The sequence below is a fragment of the Anolis carolinensis genome, unplaced genomic scaffold, assembly GCF_035594765.1.
Source record: "Anolis carolinensis isolate JA03-04 unplaced genomic scaffold, rAnoCar3.1.pri scaffold_9, whole genome shotgun sequence".
NCBI lineage: Eukaryota > Metazoa > Chordata > Lepidosauria > Squamata > Dactyloidae > Anolis > Anolis carolinensis.
Genome location: NW_026943820.1, coordinates 26,172,027 through 26,193,412, shown reverse-complemented (window position 1 = coordinate 26,193,412; position 21,386 = coordinate 26,172,027). Strand labels below are relative to the sequence as shown.

Sequence of the window (21,386 nt, the reverse complement as noted above, 5' to 3'; positions counted from 1 at the left end):
TGTGTCCCTTTAACGGCTTTTCTGAACGGCCGTTTTCCCCGTTGCTATGGCGACCAGGAGGGGCGTTCTGCGCCTGCGCGCTGTGGAGCGCCTGCCTGGGTGTCACGTGACTCCGCCCTTGGCGGAATAAATACAGTAGAGTCCCGCTTATCCAACGCAAACGGTCCGGCACAACGTTGGATAAGCGAATATGTTGGATAATAAGGAGAGATTAAGGAAAAGCCTATTAAACATCAAATTAGGTTATGATTTTACAAATTAAGCACCAAAACATCATGTTATACAACAAATTTGGCAGAAAAAGTAGTTCAGTACACAGCAATGTTATGTAGTAATTATTGTATTTACGAATTTAGCACCAAAATATCATGATATATTGAAAACATTGACTACAAAAATGGCTTGGATTATCCAGAGGCTTGGATAAGCGAGGCTTGGATTAGTGAGACTCTACTGTAATATAATATATTGTATATGCATATAATCTTAATATTATAATGTAATACAACATAATCATCATATTATGCTATACTAATAATATAATATATTGTATATGCATATTTATTTATTTATTTATTCATTTACTTACAGTATTTATATTCCGCCCTTCTCACCCCGAAGGGGACTCAGGGCGGATTACAATGAACACATATATGGCAAACATTCAATGCCAACAGACAAACAACATTCAGTTTTTAGACAGACACAGAGGCATTTTTAACATCTTTCCAGCTTCACGATTCCGGCCACAGGGGGAGCTGTTGCTTCACCGTCCATTGGTGGCTGTTCTTCCTCATTCTTTTCCTCGTGAGCAGTTTTATGGTGTTGTAGATTAGTTAAATTAGCCTCCCGCATAAAGCGTACCTAAATTTTTCCTACTTGACAGATGCAACAGTAATGCTATGTAGTAATTATTGTATTTACGAATTTAGCACCAAAATATCATGATGTATTGAAAACATTGACTACAAAAATGCGTTGGATAATTCAGAACGTTGGATAAGCGAGTCTTGGATAAGTGAGACTCTACTGTAAGACATTTCCCCTGTTGTCCTGTCGCTTGGGATCCTGAAGTGTGCTGCGAGCGACAGGTCGAGCTGTCGCTGCCTCTCCTTCAACCTTTTCCTCCGTTGAGTCCTTTCAGAACATATTGGCGCTTTTTACAAATAAAAAATAAACGAATCCCTCAGGATAAATTTTTAAAGGTTACATATTACATAAACAAAGCGTGTGCCTAGATGTGTCTAGATAATATATAGAGGCGAGAGAATATGATGATACGATGTTTTTGTTCTACACCGCGTTCAGGACCTGTCAAAATCCAGGGCAAATCACTACGAATATCTGAATTGGATTATACGGATTGGACCGTCCGTGTCCATTCGCTTTGTAGGGAGTTTGAGAATTCCACTTTCCATGTTTTCCTTTCTTCCTCCTAGCAAGGAGGTTAAGGTTGCAGAATGGAGAAGTGTTTCCTTCCAGGCTTAAGCAATGGCAGGGAAAGAGTTTGCAAAGCAGAAATAGGGGCAAACATCAGATATCTTTGGAGTTTGCAACTGATGCAAAAGCTACCTGCTTAAAAGGTAAATAAATGCAAAAAAAGAAATGCAAAATGGGAATGATTTGCTAACTTTTTAGAAAAATGAGCATTTCCCCTCCTCCATTTCATTCCTATGTACTGTATATATATTATTTATATTATTATTTAATATTGCATATTCATTTTATATGTATATATCTATGGTAATTATTATAAATAAAGACTATATATTACATTATTATATTTTATATTATAAGATATATATTGCATTACATAGACTATCATATATATATATATATAATGCGTATTCATATTGTCATTCATATATCTATAGTAAATATAACATATAAATACTATATATTATATTATTATATTGTGTATTAAAAGATAGATATTGTATTTTACATTATTATATTTTATATTATAAGATAGATATCGTATTCTATAGAGACTATCATTTATAAATATATTATATAATATTGCATATTCATATTGCCATTCATATATCTATAGTGAATATAATATATAAATACTATATATTACATTATATTGTATATTAAAAGATAGATACTGTATTTTACATTATTATATTTTATATTATAAGATGGATATTGTATTCTATAGAGACTATAATATATAAATATATTATATAATATTGCATATTCATATTGCCATTCATATATCTATAGTGAATATAATATATAAATACTATATATTACATTATATTGTATATTAAAAGATAGATATTGTATTTTACATTATTATATTTTATATTATAAGATGGATATCGTATTCTATAGAGACTATCATATATAAATATATTATATAATATTGCATATTCATATTGCCATTCATATATCTATAGTGAATATAATATATAAATACTATATATTACATTATATTGTATATTAAAAGATAGATATTGTATTTTACATTATTATATTTTATATTATAAGATGGATATCGTATTCTATAGAGACTATCATATATAAATATATTATATAATATTGCATATTCATATTGCCATTCATATATCTATAGTGAATATAATATATAAATACTATATATTATATTATTATATTGTGTATTAAAAGATAGATATTGTATTTTACATTATTATATTTTATATTATAAGATAGATATCGTATTCTATAGAGACTATCATATATAAATATATTATATAATATTGCATATTCATATTGCCATTCATATATCTATAGTGAATATAATATATAAATACTATATATTATATTATTATATTGTGTATTAAAAGATAGATATTGTATTTTACATTATTATATTTTATATTATAAGATAGATATCGTATTCTATAGAGACTATCATATATAAATATATTATATAATATTGCATATTCATATTGCCATTCATATATCTATAGTGAATATAATATATAAATACTATATATTATATTATTATATTGTGTATTAAAAGATAGATACTGTATTTTACATTATTATATTTTATATTATAAGATAGATATCGTATTCTATAGAGACTATCATATATATATAAATATTATATAATATTGCATATTCATATTGCCATTCATATATCTATAGTGAATATAATATATAAATACTATATATTATATTATTATATTGTGTATTAAAAGATAGATATTGTATTTTACATTATTATATTTTATATTATAAGATAGATATCGTATTCTATAGAGACTATCATATATAAATATATTATATAATATTGCATATTCATATTGCCATTCATATATCTATAGTGAATATAATATATAAATACTATATATTATATTATTATATTGTATATTAAAAGATAGATATTGTATTACATAGACTATCATACATAATTTATATTATATACCGGTAAATAATAGGTACGCATGCATACAAAATGAATACAGCCTTTAACTGCTAACCGTAGCTGCAGGGATTATTTGACGGCTAATTGAAATATCTTTATATTGAAGGATAAACTATAATTATGGTTTCACGAGAGTTATAAATTACCTCTTAAACTGATCCTATAATAGTGTATCTGGGAGAGCAGCGCACTTATTGTCTTGTGCAAGCACTGAGTTGCAAACCTTACATAAAGTTTCTGTTGTAATTTCTGAACGCCTTTCTGCTATTGTAATCCTGCGAATGGGACATATGGTATATTTTTTTGAAAAATACATGGCCCCTTTCCTCTTGAATTATAAGCTGCTGAAAGTGTACATATTTGTGTGTGTGTGTCTGTGTAATACAATGATGGGCAACCTTTTGCACTTGGTGTGTCAAAATTCACCAAAAACCCTAGCATGACTTGGGTGGTGTGTCACTTCGAGAAAAAAACCATAATTTCACAATATATAAAGTTTAAATAACAAAAATATATAATTGTAATATATAATTGTATTTACTATTATTATTTCCATGTACAACAATCTATGGTACCTCTTGCAGTTTCCACGCTGATTTCTCTCTATTGTAGTTTCAATGTAGTCATGAATAATGAATAATATAATAATATAATAGTCATAATATAATAATATACTACAATAATAATAGAATTATAATAGAATTTATATATATATATATATATATATATATATATATATATATGAATGTAATGTGCATAATTCCCATGGAGTAAACAAAACCACTGGACCAAATCACACCAAATTTGGCCACAAAAGACATAGTCATCCAATCAATCTGCATACGGCAGCGTGTCAGCAAAAATGGCTAGGTGTGTCAGTGGTGACACACGTGTCATAGGTTGGCCATCACTGGTGTAATATATACATACATACTTACTTGGGTACCTGGTAATGTCCAGGTTATTTGAAATATACGTGTGTATATATATGGTCCTATTAGGAAAATTTATAAGGTTGTGGGTGAACTACAACTCACATCATGCCATATTAACCCTCTCAGACTCAATCAGTACTTAAAGTTGGTCATGTTGGGCATTTGTGTCAAGTTTGCTCCAGGTGCGCATTCGGTGGAGTTCAGTATGTTCACTGGCGGCAGGGTGAACTACAACTCCCACCATGGTGAGTCAATTTTCTTCAAACCCCTGCAGTAGGTTCAGTTGGTCAATGATGTTATGTGTTTTCCAGGTTATTGTTGGTGGGGATCACAGTTTCTTTGGATGTAGATGAACTACAACTCCCACAAATCAAGGTCAATTTCCCTCCAGTATGTTCAGTTGATCATGGTGATTCCATGTGCCAAGTTTGATTATGGTCTATCATTGGTAGGGGTCACAGTGCTTGAGTGCAGGTGAACTACAACTCCCATAAATCAAGGTCAATTTCCCTCCAGTATGTTCAGTTGATCATGGTGATTCCATGTGCCAAGTTTGATTATGGTCCATCATTGGTAGGGGTCACAATCCTTTAGTGCAGGTGAACTACAACCTCCAAAATCAAGTTCAATCCCCCTCCCCCTCTCGCTAGTATTCAAATTTGAACATATCGGACATGAGTGGCAAGTTTGGTCCAGATCCATTGTCATTTTGGTTAACAGTGCTCTCTGGATGTAGGTGAACTACAACTCTGCAAAATCAAGGTAATTTTTCCCCAAAGACCTCAAGTATTTTTTACTGGTCATGGGACTCAGTGTGCCAAGTTAGTTCTAGGTCCATCATTGGTGGACTTCAGAGTGCTTACTGATTGCAGGTGAACTATAAATCCCAATAGCTACAACTCCAAAATGTCCAGGCCAATTCCTCATAAAGCCCACCAATATTTAAATTTGAGCATATCAGGTATGCTTGCGTGTATGGTCCATATCCATCCTCGTTTGGGTTCAGTGTGCTCTGGATGTAGGTGAACTACAACTCCCATAAATCAAGGTCAGCCTTTTCCCTTCCAACCCATCTAGTATGTTCAGTTAGTCATAGGGGTTCTGTGTGCCGTGTCTGGTCCAATTCCATTGTTGGTGATGTTCAGAATCATAGAATCAGAATCATAGAATCATAGAATAGTAGAGTTGGAAGAGACCTCACAGGCCATCCCAGAAACTCAATTAACAGGGGACAATGCCTGCTGTCAATCAACTTAAGTACCTGGCTGTCTTTCAACACAACAGTTAGACTTTGACCACAGGAGCCAAGCCCACACTCAGTTTGAAATCTTAGCCAAATCTTAGCCAAATCCTATATGAAGCCAGGGAGCAAAAATGTCCTCCTGCTGCCTCTGCTTCTGCGAGAACCAACTGCCCTTCTGCGATCAGCCTCTGGCAAATAAAGCTTTCCCAGAAACTCAATTAACAGGGGACAATGCCTACTGTCAATCAACTTAAGTACCTGGCTCTCTTTCAACACAACAGACACACAACAGTTAGACTTTGACCACAGGAGCCAAGCCCACACTCAGTTTGAAATCTTAGCCAAATCTTAGCCAAATCCTACCTGAAGCCAGGGAGTGCTCTTTGATTGTGGGAGAACGATAAATCCTTGCAACTACAACTCCCAAATGTCAAGGTTAATTCCCCTCCAAACTCCACCAAGTATTCAAACTTGAACATATTGGGTATGTGTTGCAAGTTTGGTCTAGATCTATTGTTGTTTGGGTTCACAGTGCACTCTGGATGTAGGTGAACTACAACTCCCCTAAATCAAAGTCAATTCCCACCAAACCCCTCTGATATTTACTATTAATCATGGGGGTTCTGTGTGCCAAGTTTGGTCCAGATCCAGCATCGGAGGAAACCACAGTTGGCTTTGGAAATGTGCCGCAAACATTGTCACACACATAATACATACATACATACACTTTTATTATATAGAAAGATAGATAGATAGATACACACATACACACCATAAATACACACCCAACCACACACATATATATGGGTGTGTTTGGGAAGCTGTAGGTGCTTATTATATATAATAAGAGAAGGCATAGCAGTAAACAAAATAGTTTTTTGGCGTGAAAGGCTTGAGTGCCGAGTGCCGAGCGTGAATCCCGACAGTGGAATATATTATTCTGTAACCCACTTAGAGCCACAAGGAAAGGCGGGTAAGAAATAAAATAATAATAATAATAATAATAATAATAATAATAATAATAATAATACTTCGCTGCTTGGGGGTCCGCTGAAGTCTCCTTTTCTGGAGGTCTTCAAAGGGAGGCTGAATGGCCATCTGTTGGGAGGGATTTGATTGTATGTTTGTACTGTCCATGTTTTAAGTTATTTTAACTTTTGTAAGATGTGTTATTATATTGTGATTTTATTGTGTTACTGTTTTTATTGATGTAATACAGTAGAGTCTCACTTATCCAAGCTAAACGGGCCAGCAAAAGCTTGGATAAGCGAATATCTTGGATAATAAGGAGGGATTAAAGAAAAGCCTATTAAACATCAAATTAGGTTATGATTTTACAAATTAAGCCCCAAAACATCATGTTATACAACAAATTTGACAGAAAAAGTAGTTCATTACTCAGTAATGTTATGTTGTAATTACTGTATTTATGAATTTAGCACCAAAATATCATGATATATTGAAAACATTGACTACAAAAATGCGTTGGATAATCCAGAAACTTGAATAAGCGAGGCTTGGATAAGTGAGACTTTACTGTACTGTTTTGGTCTTGTCCAGTGTAAGCTGCCCCAAGTCCTTCGGAAGATATAAATAAAGTTTATTATTATTATTACTATTTTATTGTATGACACAGCAAACAAGATAGACATGCTGGATTTCATATCACAAAATCACAAATCAAATACTTCCCAAGCGTTTAGGACTGCGTGATTTATTATTATTATTATTATTATTATTATTATTATTATTATTATTTTATTATGACACAGCAAACAAGATAGATATGCTGGTTTTTGTATCACAAAATCACAAGTCGAACACTTCCCAAGTGTCTAGGACTGTGTGATATATTATTATTATTATTATTATTATTATTATTATTATTATTATTTTATTTTATTATGACATAGCAAACAAGATAGATATGCTGGTTTTTGTATCACAAAATCACAAGTCGAACACTTCCCAAGCGTTTAGGACTGCGTGATTTATTATTATTATTATTATTATTATTATTATTATTTTATTTTATTATGACACAGCAAACAAAATAGACATGCTGGATTTCGTATCACAGAATCACAAGTCGAACACTTCCCAAGTGTCTAGGACTGCGTGATTTATTATTATTATTATTATTTTATTTTATTATGACACAGCAAACAAGATAGACATGCTGGATTTCGTATCACAAAATCACAAGTCGAACACTTCCCAAGTGTCTAGGACTGCGTGATTTATTATTATTATTATTATTATTATTATTATTATTATTATTATTATTATTATTTTATTATGACACAGCAAACAAGACAGACATGCTGGATTTCGTATCACAAAATCCCAAGTCGAACACTTCCCAAGCGTTTAGGACTGTGTGATGTATTTTCGGATGATGCGTGCAGATCCCAGTAGGGTGGCCTTTATTATTATTATTATTATTATTATTATTATTATTATTATTATTATTATTATTATTATTATGTTTTCCTGTATGTTAGAAAGGGATTGGTCTGGAAGGCCTTTGAGGGTCCCTTCCTACTCTGTGATTCGTTTTCTTTCATATTGAGTGGAAAAGGTGATAAATGTTGTCTGTGGAGTCCTGGTTGCGTTAGGAATGTCTAGTTGACGGATGGAACATTTCACAAATGAAAACATACATGGATGAAGAAGCATCAAAGGGGAGTCAAGATGGCAAAAGTTAATATAATAAGGAAAATGGATAAGCCAAACCATGGTAATTTTTCAATGTAGATGCACCTACGGTTTGCAGCAGAGGATGAATTGGGACTGTGCCTACTGAATTGCAGTAGTTGGAACGTTTTATATTTTGCTGCTTGTGCTTTCTCTCTTCCAGAGGACCCGATTGCCATGGCTGCGGTGGACAGCTTCCCCCTCCTGCTCCGGGAGATCGGACGCTCCTGCAGCTCCTACATAGAGACCTTGGCTCTTGTTGGGGCATTTTATATAGCCAAGACCTGCCTCATTGTCCTTGGCAACACTTACACCTTGATCCGGGTGCATTTCATTCCCAGGCTGGTCGGAAAAGCCGATTTGGTCAAGCTGTACGGGAAATGGGCCATCGTCACAGGTGAGAGATCCCTTTCCTAGGCTATCCAAAGCTATATTTCTATCTATGTATGTATGTATATGTATATATATATACCCTGTTTCCCTGAAAATAAGACATCCCCAGAAAATAAGACCTAGTAGAGGTTTTGCTGAATTGCTAAATATAAGGCCTCCCCTGAAAATAAGACCTAGCAAAGTTTTTGTTGGAAGCATGCCCACGGAACGAACACCAAAGCATTGGATTGATAAATGTACATTGTTGTACATGGAAATAATGGTATTAACCAGAAATTCTTGATAGAACTCACAGTTTGTCTGGTTATGCTGGTTTGTGATGACAACTACTGTACAGTATACAATAAATGCTCAATTTTTGTTCAACAATAAATGTGAACTCTTCTTCATGGAAAAATAAGACATCCCCTGAAAATAAGACCTAGCACATCTTTGGGAGCAAAGATTAATATAAGACACTGTCTTATTTTCAGGGAAACAGGGTATGTATACTAGCTGTGCCCGGCCACGCGTTGCTGTGGCATTGTCTGGTGGTGTTGATGAGAAATTGTTGAGGTAGTGGTGGTATTGAATATCTGTTGTATGGTTGTCTTTATGTTTAGTATGCACACTGAAGTGGATTACATGGCAGTGTGGAGTCAAGATAATCCAGTTCAAAGCAGAGAATATAAGATTCTAAATGGGTTATATAGCTGTGTGGAAGGGCCTTGAGTCTACACTGCCATATAATCCAGTTAAAATCTGATAATCTGTGGAAGAGGCCTAAGTGAGACCTAACTGTGCCTGTCCCTGGGCTGAGTTGGTTGCTAGGAGACCAAGTGGGTGGAGCTTAGCCTTCAAACTGGCAGCAATTGGATAAAAACTATTATTCTCTCCCTGTAATTAGGACTTTATTTTTCTTTTCCTTTTTGTTGTATCAACCTAGAGCCGTGAATGATGGGTTGTGTTGTCAAATTTTGAGGTTGGGGGGTCTGTAGTTTTGTTGTTTTGTCCGCTTCCCTGATGTCATCACTCTTTTATATATATAGATAGATGTATATGTATGTATACACACACACATACATACACATTTTTTAAATTGTACAAAATGCATAAGGTTTGGGTGAACTACAATTCACATCATGCCAGGTTAACCCCGTGAAACTCCACCAGTACTTAAAGTTTGTTACGTTGGGCAAGTTTGTTCTGGATGCATCATTGGTGGGGTTTAGTATGCTCTCTGGCGGTAGGGTAAACTACAACTCCCATCATTATTAGTTATTAGTTGCCACAACTACTACACTTTATCACACTCCACTCTTATTGATTGAACTCTGTAATGAGATCCTTAATTCCTTCTTGTAGAGTCTGCTGAATTTTATCTTACAGTTTGTATATTATGTTCAGACTCTAATGTTCTAATGTTTTGATGTTGATGTTTTATGCTGGTTTGTATGTTTATACTATTTTACTTCTTTTTCATTGGTTTAATTATGCTGTATTTTATTGTATGTTGAAACTGGGCTTGTCCCCATGTGAGCCGCCCTGAATCCGCTCTGGCGAGATGGGAGCGGGCTATAAAAATAAAGTTATTATTATTATTATCATGGTGTGTCAGTCCCCACAAATCCCTCCAATAGGTTGAGTTAGTCATGGGGGTTGTGCTGCCATGTTTAGTGTTTCTGGGATGTGTAGTTTTGTTGTTTTGTCCTAGGCTGAAATTTCATTACTCTTTTATATATATAGAAGATAAATACTGTAAATAAATCGATAAATAAATTTGACTATACAAGAAAACACATTCCAAGGCCTCCTGAAAGATGCCGATTCCACCGCTCCCTGATGCGTCCATTGAGTTTCTCTGTTGCTGTCTTGGTTTATTTCAGGTTGCACTTCGGGTGTTGGCAAAGCCTATGCAAACGAGTTGGCAAGCTGTGGGGTGAATGTCATCTTAATCAGCCGAAACCGGGAGAAGCTGGAAGCGGTAGCCAAAGAGTTGGCCGAGTCCCACCGGATCGAGACGGCGATCGTGGTGGCGGACTTCAGTGCTGGCCGCGAGGTTTACCCGTCAGTGGCGAAAGCCTTGGCGGGCAAAGAGATCGGCATCCTGGTGAATAACGCTGGGGTTTTCTACGACCACTTGGACGGCTTCACCAATTTGACCGAACAGCATATTTGGGACTTGATCAACGTGAACATTGCGGCGGCAAACATGATGGTGCACCTCGTGCTGCCAGGGATGGTGGAGCGCAAGAAGGGCGCCATTGTGAACGTGTCTTCGATGAGCTGCATCCACCCCTCCCCAGAAATGACAGCCTACTCGGCCTCCAAGGTGAGCCGCCATCATATCCATGTTTGTCGGTTTCACTTTTGCGGATTTAATTTTCCATACATTTTCTTAGCAGGTCTCCTTTTTTTCTTTCCTTTCCCCTTTTATTTATTTCCTATTGTATATATTTGCTAACCTGTATTTTATTTGTATGTTGATTTGCCAGTTTGACTGTAAATCTTTGGTATGAGGGTTATAGACATGTGATTGTACTGAGCATATTTAGACTCAGGACTCCATTTTGAATGCAGGGTCTTCTTTACACCTCAGTGGAGGTGGATGCATGTTGCTGTTAGGACTTCAGTAGAGAAGTATGGCTTATGGACTTCAATGAGTACAACTATACCTAAAGACTATTGTCGCACCTCAGACTAGTTCACCTTGCTGTAGACACCAGGCAGCACACAGTAGATAGTCTTTTGTAATTTTATTAAGCAAAAGCAGAATATATATAGTATCAAAGCAGACAGAAATATAGTTCCAAAAGTAGTTGCAAAATAGAGTCAGTAAATCCAATAAGCCATAGACAAGAAGCAATAGTCCATTCCCAAAGATACACAAATCCAAAAGTTACAAGGATTCACAAACAAGAGTATATCCAAAGCAGAAGTAGCATGAAGCCATAGACTATCCACCCTGATGAAGCGTGAATTTGCTTTGACAAAGATTTGCCCTTCAACACACTGTTTTAAAAGCAACCCCAAAATGCATTCTTTTCCCCCTCACTGGCCTCCCTTTCCCAGCTAATCTAAGACTTTGCCGTGGCACTCCTTTCCATTGTAAACGATCAGACCGAGAGAGTGACATACCTTCAGACTCGCCCTGGCCATCAAGGCCAAACTCATTACCATTATCTTGCACCTGAACCTGAGCCTGAGACAGATCAAGCTCATTATTTCCCATGGGAATGTTTCCTTGGTTCTCATCTGTGACAGGCCGCTTCTGGAGCTCATCAACAGGCTGCACTTCTGAACCAGCCTGTGTTTGAATCTCAAAATTCCCCACAGCATCATCCTGAAACTGATCTTGAATCCCATCATCTGACACCTGCATCTGTAATCCAAAATCACCTTCCTCAACTTCACTCTGGAACTGCTGCTGATTCACAACAACTATGGGCTATTGATTAAGAATGATACTCTTTGTACTCAATACACAGAGAACTACATCCTATCTAGAACTGAACTTTGATAAAAAAAATGTGTCTGTATGGTGAATTGATTTATGGGAGTTCTGGTTTACCTATATCCAGAGACCACTTTGAACCCAAATGATGATAGATATGGACCAAACTTGACAAGTATGACTTATATAACCAAATTTGAATACTGGTGGGGTTTGGGCAGAATTTATCTTCACATTTATAAATTTATAGTTTGTTTACAATCATTCACTCCCTTTCAGAGAGCACTGAACCCAGTTGACAACAGACCCAACATGGCCAACTTTCTTTATTTACTACATTTATACCCCGCAGTCTCTTACCCGAAGGGGACTCAGAGTGGCTTACAATTTATATGTACACACAATATATTATATCATTAGCATAGCACAATATTGTACTATACTGTAATATTATTAATAATACTACATGTTTTATATATATATATAATTAATATTGTTATATTGTATTATTATTAGTATTATATTGCATTACATTATAATATTAGTTTGGGGACCCCTGGTGTAGATGAATCCCTAAGCGAGTTGCAATGATCAATGTTTGTCTCAGAGAGGCTGAACTGTCCGTCTTTCCTCTTGATAGGCTTATCTGGACCATTTCAGCCGAGCGCTTTATTATGAATATGCTCCCAAGGGCATCTTTGTTCAGAGCTTGATTCCCGGCTTCATCTTCACCAAAATGATAAAACACGTCAGCCTGTTCACCAAAGAGAGCCTTTTCGTGCCTTCTGCGGAGGAGTATGCGCACCAGGCCATCACCACCCTGGGAGTAGCCAAAAGGACCACTGGATACTGGCCACATACAATTATGGTAAGATGATGTATTCCGTTCTCCTTTGGATACATTTTCTCTTATATCAGCCTGCTGTGGCTGATATAATATAATGCATAGAATTAACAATGAATGTTCTAAAATATATCAGTGTTTATTCATGCATTTTATGAATGTTTTTATTGTTTTAACTATATAAGCTCTTATTGTGTTTTGTTTTTATTTGCTGATTCTTGGGCTCGGTCCCCATATAAACCACTCCGAGTCCCTTTGGGGAGATGGAGACGGGTTATTAAAAATGATGATGATGATGATTATTATTATTATTTGAAACACAACAAGATGAGTCCACAGCAGACACTCTGCTGGCTGTTATATTGGATCACCCGTCGGACAATATTATTATTATTATTATATTATATTATATTATTATGACACAAGCAAACAAGATAGATATGCTGGATTTCGTATCACAAATCACAAGTCGAACACTTCCCAAGTGTCTAGGACTGTGTGATGTATTTTTGGATGATGCGCGCAGATCCCAGCAGGGTGGCCTTTTGCAGTTGGCAGATCGTAATTTTGTCAATGTCTATTGTTTCCAAATGCCGGCTGAGATCTTTTGGCACGGCACCCAGTGTGCCCATCACCACCGGGACCACCTGCACTGGTTTCTGCCAAAGTCTTTGAAGTTCAATCTTGAGGTCCTGATAGCGGCTGAGTTTTTCCTGTTGTTTTTCATCAATGCGACTGTCGCCTGGAATAGCAACATCAATGATCCAACCCTTTTTCTTTTCCACAACTGTGATGTCTGGTGTGTTGTGTTCCAGAACTTTGTCAGTCTGGATTCGGAAGTCCCACAGTATCTTTGCCTGCTCATTTTCCAATACTTTTGCAGGTTTGTGATCCCACCAGTTCTTTGCTGCTGGGAGGTGGTACTTGAGGCATAAGTTCCAATGAATCATTTGGGCCACGTAGTTGTGCCTCTGTTTGTAATCTGTCTGTGCAATTTTCTTACAGCAGCTGAGGATATGATCAATGGTTTCGTCGGTTTCCTTGCACAGTCTGCATTTTGGGTCATCAGCTGATTTTTCAATCTTGGCCTTAATTGCATTTGTTCTGATGGCTTGCTCCTGGTGCTGCAAGGATCAGGCCTTTTCTCTATTATTATTATTATTATTATTATTATTATTATTATTATTATTATTATTATTATTATTGAGTTGTTGTGTGTTTTCCGGGCTGTATTCTCTCCTGACGTTTCGCCCACATCTATGGCAGGCATCCTCAGAGGTTGTGAGGTATACTGGAAAAATTAAAGATTCTCCCAGGCAGGAAGAAGCCAGGACATGAATCTGACAAGGCCATTAATGCTAATCAAGGTGATTAATTACTACATTCACACTGGCCTCCAATAGACAAGAGTTCCTTCTCCCACCTTGGACCTTCCACAGATACATAAACCTTCCTTGCTTAGTTTCCAATATACCTCACAACCTCTGAGGATGCCTGCCGTAGATGTGGGTGAAACTTCAGGAGAGAATGCTTCTGGAACATGTCCATACAGCCCGGAAAACACAACAACCCTGTGATTCCAGCCATAAAAGCCTTCAACAACACATTATTATTATTATTATTATTATTATTATTATTATTATTATTATTATTATTTCTTTACTTGGATGGTTGCAGTAGGGTTGTAGTTCCAGAAACTACTTGAAGCATGCAATAACAACAACACATAGCATCTTCATCAGCATATCAGTTGCAATTATACACATTGTATTGCATGTATTTCACATAGATAATAAGGTGCTAAACACCTATTTGATATTGCCAAGTGATAACTTGCACAACGTGGGTATTTACATGTATGTAAGTACGGTATGTAACAAGATCTCTGATGACATACCCGCCCATGCTAGCATCCTCTGCTGCATTTTAATGTAGCAATGTATGTGCACATTTGTGTCTGATTTAGCTTATGCCTTCAGGTTGCCTATTTGATTTATAATAATAATATAATAATAACTTTATGTTTATATTTATGGCCATCCCATGCACTGCATAGGGGTTTCTTAAGGTCAGGAATACTCAGAGGTGGTTTGCTTTTATCTTCTTTTGAAATATATCCCATAGCAATTGCTATACACATATAGAAACCTAGAGGTGGATTCAGAGATGGCCACAAAAGCTTCTGCCATGCAGGGAAACACAGTCAAAGCACTCCTGGCAGATGGCCATCCAGACCTGTAGAGAAGGAGATCCCACTAGTCAAGCAGCATATTCTACTGACAAACAGCTCTTATAATTAGGAATTTCTTCCTAATATTTAAGTGAAATCTCTTTTCTTGCAATTTGAATCCATTCTTCCATTGGGTGACTGAGTTTTTCGGGTTGTATGGGCATGTTCCAGCAGCATTCTGTCCTGACATTTCACCTGCATCTGTGCCTAATGGCATCTCCAGAGGTTCTGTTGGCTGTGAAGCAAGTGGAGAGTACCGTATATACTCGAATATAAGCCGAGGCATCTAATTTTACCACAAAAAAACTGGGAAATCATTGACTCCAGTATAAGCTGAGGGCAGAGGCAATTTAACCTTCTCCTGAGGGGATGTTCGATTCTGGCCACGGGGGAGCAGCTGCTTCATCATCCACTGTGACGGCACTTCCTCATTCCGACGTCGTAAATTAGTTAAATTTGCCTCCCCACTTTATAAGTGGTACGTTATTTCCTACTTGATAGATGCAACTATCTTTCGGGTTGCTAGGTCAGCAACAAGCAGGGGCTATTTTTTATTTTTTAATTGATGGATGCTCACCCCGCCATGGGCTGGCCTCGAACTCATGACCTCATGGTCAGAGTGATTTATTGCAGCAGGCTGCTCACCAGCCTGCGCCACAGCCCGAAATCTGATTCTATAGTCATTGCTGAAATTGAAAATTTAATTCGTACAGTCTTTAGAGTTTAAATTGTTTGTTTTATAGTTCTCACCATGGTTCACCATTTTGAGTCACTTTAAGAGAAATTTTTAATATTATTATTATTATTTCTTTATTTAAAATATTGCCGGTGACTGGGAAAATATGTTGCTTTCCTCACTGTTTTTTTTGGAAGAGATGTTCAAATACAGTAGAGTCTCACTTATCCAAGCTAAACGGGCCGGCAGAAGCTTGGATAAGTGAATATCTTGGATAATAAGGAGGGATAAAGGAAAAGCCTATTAGGTATGATTTTACAAATTAAGCACCAAAGCATCATGTTATACAACGAATTTGACAGAAAAAGTAGTTCAAGACGCAGTCATGCTATGTTGTAATTACTGTATTTACGAATTCAGCACCAAAATATCACGATATATTGAAAACATTGACTACAAAAATGGCTTGGACAATCCAGAAGCTTGGATAAGCGAGGCTTGGATAAGTGAGACTCTACTGTATATTGTATTGTTCTCACCATGGTTCACCATTTTGAGTCACTTTAAGAGAAAAAAGCTGTATACTATTATTATTATTACTAGTTTTGCCCGGCCACGCGTTGCTGTGGCTTACGGAAATCCTTTGTTAGCCAGGTGGAATAGCAGTGAATAGCCTTGCAGTCTCAAAGCCTGGCCGTTTTCTGGAGTAGCTGGAGCTGTTTATTGTATGAACGTAGAGGCATGGATGAGGGGCTGTGCTGCCAAGTTTAGTGTTTCTAGGATGTGTAGTTTTGTTGTTTTGTCCTAGGCCGAAATTTCACTACTCTTTTATATATATAGATTATTATTACAGTAGAGTCTCACTTATCCAACACTCACTTATCCAACATTCTGGATTATCCAACGCATTTTTGTAGTCAATGTTTTCAATATATCATGATATTTTGGTACTAAATTCATAAATACAGTAATTACTACATAGCATTACTGCGTATTGAACTACTTTTTCTGTCAAATTTGTTGTATAACATGATGTTTTGGTGCTTAATTTGTAAAATCATAACCTAACTTGATGTTTCATGGGCTTTTCCTTAATCTCTCCTTATTATCCAACATATTCGCTTATCCAACGTTCAGCCAGCCCGTTTACGTTGGATAAGTGAGACTCTACTGTATTATTATTTCTTTATTTAAAACATTGCCGATGACTGGGAAAATATGTTGCTTTCCTCACTGTTTTCTGCAAGAGATGTTAAAATACTTCAATTAAAAAATGGAATGCTTGTGTGAGTAAACCTAATTTTTGTTCTATATCTTGCTTTCCAGCTTATGTTTGGACGTTACCTACCGGAATGGCTCTGGTTTTGGGGGATTAAGATTATTCATCTTTCTGAGAAGAGGAGACATTGAGTTGTGGGAAAAGCATTCCGAACGATTATCTGGAGAGACATGATAACATCTCGCAACTTAAGTTTGGTCGATTCCTACAATAACCCCATGGCTTTGGGTATCTTTTCTCTTCCTCTGCTGGAACACAATTCCATGACCAAAGATTCAGATGTCATTCTCTGTTTTTGTTTATTAGAGAATCTTAGAGCAATGTAGAAGGAAAAAACCTGTTTTGGTAACTGACTTACTTTGTAGGAAGGTCAGATTTTTTGATAAAGCAACCGGTGATTCTGGTTTTGATGCTTTTAACTTAGCAACGCATGGAGAATGGGGCGGTATTAAGAAAGCCGAACGGGGTTCTTAAGCAACTGATAAGAATGGGAAAGATATTAATGTTATCTTCCTGTTCCTATCATAATGATATATCTTCTATCAAAATGGTGTGCTGCGTTTTCAATAAAATACTTTAGTCTTCTTTGATGACAGAAGGTATAAGTATATATATATACTATTTAAATACAAGCTGTATGGTCTTTAATAAATACTAGTTTAATTTCCAGGTTGAGTGGTTTTTTTTATATTTTAATATTACTGTATATACTTGAGTATAAGCGGACACAAATATAAGACGAGGCATAATTTTACCACAAAAAAACTGGGAAATCATTGACTCAAGTATAAGCCAAGAGCAGTAAATTTCAGAAATAAAAATAGATACCAAAAAAATTAAAGTTTTTCAGCCCTTTTTTTAAGACTGAAAAAGCCCCCCTCGGCTTATACTTGGGTGAGGGTCCTGGTGGGCTTATATTTGAGTCAGCTTATACTCGAGAATATATGGCACATTTATGATTTTTCTCTTATTATTATTGGTATTATTACATTTATTATTTTTCTCTATTATTGTTGCTACTATTACATTTTACTCTATTATTATTATTATTATTATTATTAATACAGTAGAGTCTCACTTATCCAACATAAACGGGCCAGCAGAATGTTGGATAAGCGAATATGTTGGATAATAAGGAGGCATTAAGGAAAAGCCTATTAAACATCAAATTAGGTTATGATTTTACAAATTAAGAACCAAAACATCATGTTATACAACAAATTTGACAGAAAAAGGTAGTTCAATACGCAGTAATGCTATGTAGTAATTACTGTATTTACGAATTTAGCACCAAAATATGATATATTGAAAACATTGACTACAAAAATGCATTGGATAATCCAGAACGTTGGATAAGTGAGTGTTGGATAAGTGATACTCTACTGTATTACATTTATTTTACTCTATTATTATTATTATTATTATTATTATTATTATTATTATTATTATTAATACATACATTTATTATTTCACTCTGATCTTATTATTATTGCATTTATTATTTTACTCTATTTATTATTACTTGTATTATTTTCCTGCATTTATTATTATTATTATTACATGTATTATTTTACACTATTATTATTAAAAGGATACATAAGGGCATTTACATTGAAGAAGATGAGAATCATGATTGGATCAGAGTCAGAGAGTCTTATCTTAAATTTGAGCTTGATGTAAATATTCCAAAAAAATTAACCTACTGATGCCTCAATTAATGTAATTTTATTGGCATCTGTTTTTGTTTCTGAAATTTACCACCCTCGGCTTATACTGGAGTCAATGTTTTCCCAGTTTTTTTGTGGTAAAATTAGGTGCCTCGGCTTATATTCGGGTCAACTTATACTCGAGTATATATGGTATTAGTAAAACTACAATTCCCAGTATTCCATAACCTTTAGCCAAGATTGTGAAAGTGATTACAGACGATGTGCAAACGATGTATCTATCTATCTCTTTGATTTTACCTTCAACCTGGGCAGTGCTAAAGGCCTTCTGCCCCAATGCCAAAATACACTCACAAGGGAACAATGAATTTGGTGTTTTTTCTCCTCCGGATTACTATCTGCAGTTGGACTTTGCTCAAGAAAACAACAAAAAAAAGTCTGATGGGAATGAGTTCCAGAACAGCCTTTCTTTATTTCCTGCTGGATGTGATTTGAACAATTGCTTTCCCTGGGCAACATGCCTTGCATAGCACTATAGTGTTTGGCTATTCAGCTGAAACTTTTTATATACTGTATTTCAATCCTAGTTTTCAGACAATTGCTGGCTCCTTTTACATATACAGTAGAGTCTCACTTATCCAATAAACGGGCCGGCAGAACGTTGGATAAGTGAATATGTTGGATAATAAGGAGGGATTAAGGAAAAGCCTATTAAACATCAAATTAGGTTATGATTTTACAAATTAAGCACCAAAACATCATGTTATACAACAAATTTGACAGACAAAGTACTTCAATACATAGTAATACTATGTAGTAATTACTTTATTTACTAATTTAGCACCAAAATATCACGACGTATTGAAAACATTGACTACAAAAATGCGTTGGATAATCCAGAACGTTGGATAAGCGAGTGTTGGATAAGTGAGACTCTACTGTATTAGAAAGACTGTCCTAAGGAAGAGGGCAGAGAAGCCTCAAGATCCTAACTCCCATGATTCTACAGCAGCCGACCAAGGCAGTTAAAGTGGCATCAAACTGAATTAAATCTACATTGCAGATGCACTCCCAAGGCAGTTAAAGTGGCATCAAACTGAATTAAATCTACATTGTAGATGCACTCCCTCGCAGAGACTTGTTTTGACCTCATCAGTAGAGAGAATATAATTAGAAAATATAATGGTTGGGACGATGGGAAGCTGTAAGAGAGAAGGGAAAAAAAGCATTCCTGTTGGGTAGACTTTGGGGGCATCTACACTGTCAAATTAATGCAGTTTGACGCCACTTGAACAGCCCTGGCTCAATACTATGAGATCCTGGAAATTGTAATTTTAACTATGCCAGAAAAGGGCAGCAAACAAGAGCTTCCAGCGTTCCGTAGCCCTAAGCCATGGCAGTTGAAAACAGTGGCAAAACCGGATTAATTGTACAGTGTAGATGCGCCTGCAATCAAGGAAGCCTCAGCCAGTGACTTTGCAAGATTATATGAATTTACACCGCCATATAATCCAGATTATCGAAGAAGATAATCCACATTATCTGCTTTGAACTGGATTATATGAGTCTACACACTGCCATATAATCCATATTATCAAATGAGATAATCTACATTATCTGCTTTGAACTGGATTACATGAGTCTACACTGCCACATAATCGAGATTATCGAATGAGATAATTGCAGCCATGAATCTGCAAAGTCAATCCATAATATCTGATTTGAACTAGATTACATGAGTGTACTCGCTGCCGTATAATCTAGATTATCAAATAAGATTATTCATACTATCTACTTTGAACTGGATTATATGAGTCTACACTGCCATATAATCAAGATTATCAAATGAGATAATCCACAATATCTGATTTGAACTAGATTATATGAATCTACACACTGTCATTTAATCCAGATTATCAAATGAGATAAATCTACATTATCTGATTTGAACTGGATTATATGAGTCTACACACTGCCATGTAATCCAGATTATCAAATGAGATAGTCCACATTATCTGCTTTGAACTGGATTATATGAGTCTACACACTATCATAAAATCCAGATTAACAAAGCAGATAATCCACATCTGATTTGACTTGGTTTATATGAGTCTACACATTTCCATATAATCCAGATTATCAAATGAGATAGTCCACATTATCTGATTTGAACTGGATTATATGAGTCTACACACTGCCATGTAATCCAGATTATCAAATGATATAATCTACATTATCTGCTTTGAACTGGATTATATGAGTCTACACTGCCATATAATTCAGATTATCAAAGGAGATAATCTGGATCGTATATGGCATTGTAGAAAGGGCCTCTTATAATCCAGTTCAAAGCCGATCATCTGGATTCAGGAGCTGGATCATATGGCAATTTCAAACCAGTGGCTTTTCCCTTTTGCTGCACACAATCCCTTTCCATATGTTGACAGCAAACAATAAGCCTTCGCGAATTGAGCTCCGGCGTCTGCCGTATTTTCGACTCGCTACATAAACAGCTGCGCCGAAATGCCGCTTGGGAAACCGAGTCCTTCCGACGGTCAGTTCGGCAGAGAGGGGGCGCTAAAAGACTAC

General features: G+C 35.9%; 1 protein-coding gene across 1 annotated transcript; it reads left to right on the top strand.

The window, feature by feature from the left end:
* The first annotated feature begins 1,422 nt into the window (after positions 1-1,422).
* hsdl1 (hydroxysteroid dehydrogenase like 1) lies at positions 1,423-17,797 on the top strand. The gene is made up of 5 exons (XM_062961590.1): positions 1,423-1,583; positions 8,439-8,672; positions 10,534-10,979; positions 12,742-12,969; positions 17,178-17,797. Exons 2-5 carry the CDS (start codon positions 8,453-8,455, stop codon positions 17,259-17,261), a joined length of 978 nt encoding a protein of 325 aa, XP_062817660.1. The 5' UTR covers positions 1,423-1,583; positions 8,439-8,452; the 3' UTR covers positions 17,262-17,797.
* Positions 17,798-21,386: the final 3,589 nt, after the last annotated feature.

Coding starts and splice junctions, on each gene's coding strand:
- hsdl1 (XM_062961590.1), top strand. CDS start 8,453: ATGGCTGCGGTGGACAGCTTCCCCCTCCTGCTCCGGGAGATCGGACGC. Junction 8,673..10,533: donor GAAATGGGCCATCGTCACAG/GTGAGAGATCCC, acceptor GGTTTATTTCAG/GTTGCACTTCGGGTGTTGGC. Junction 10,980..12,741: donor CAGCCTACTCGGCCTCCAAG/GTGAGCCGCCAT, acceptor TCCTCTTGATAG/GCTTATCTGGACCATTTCAG.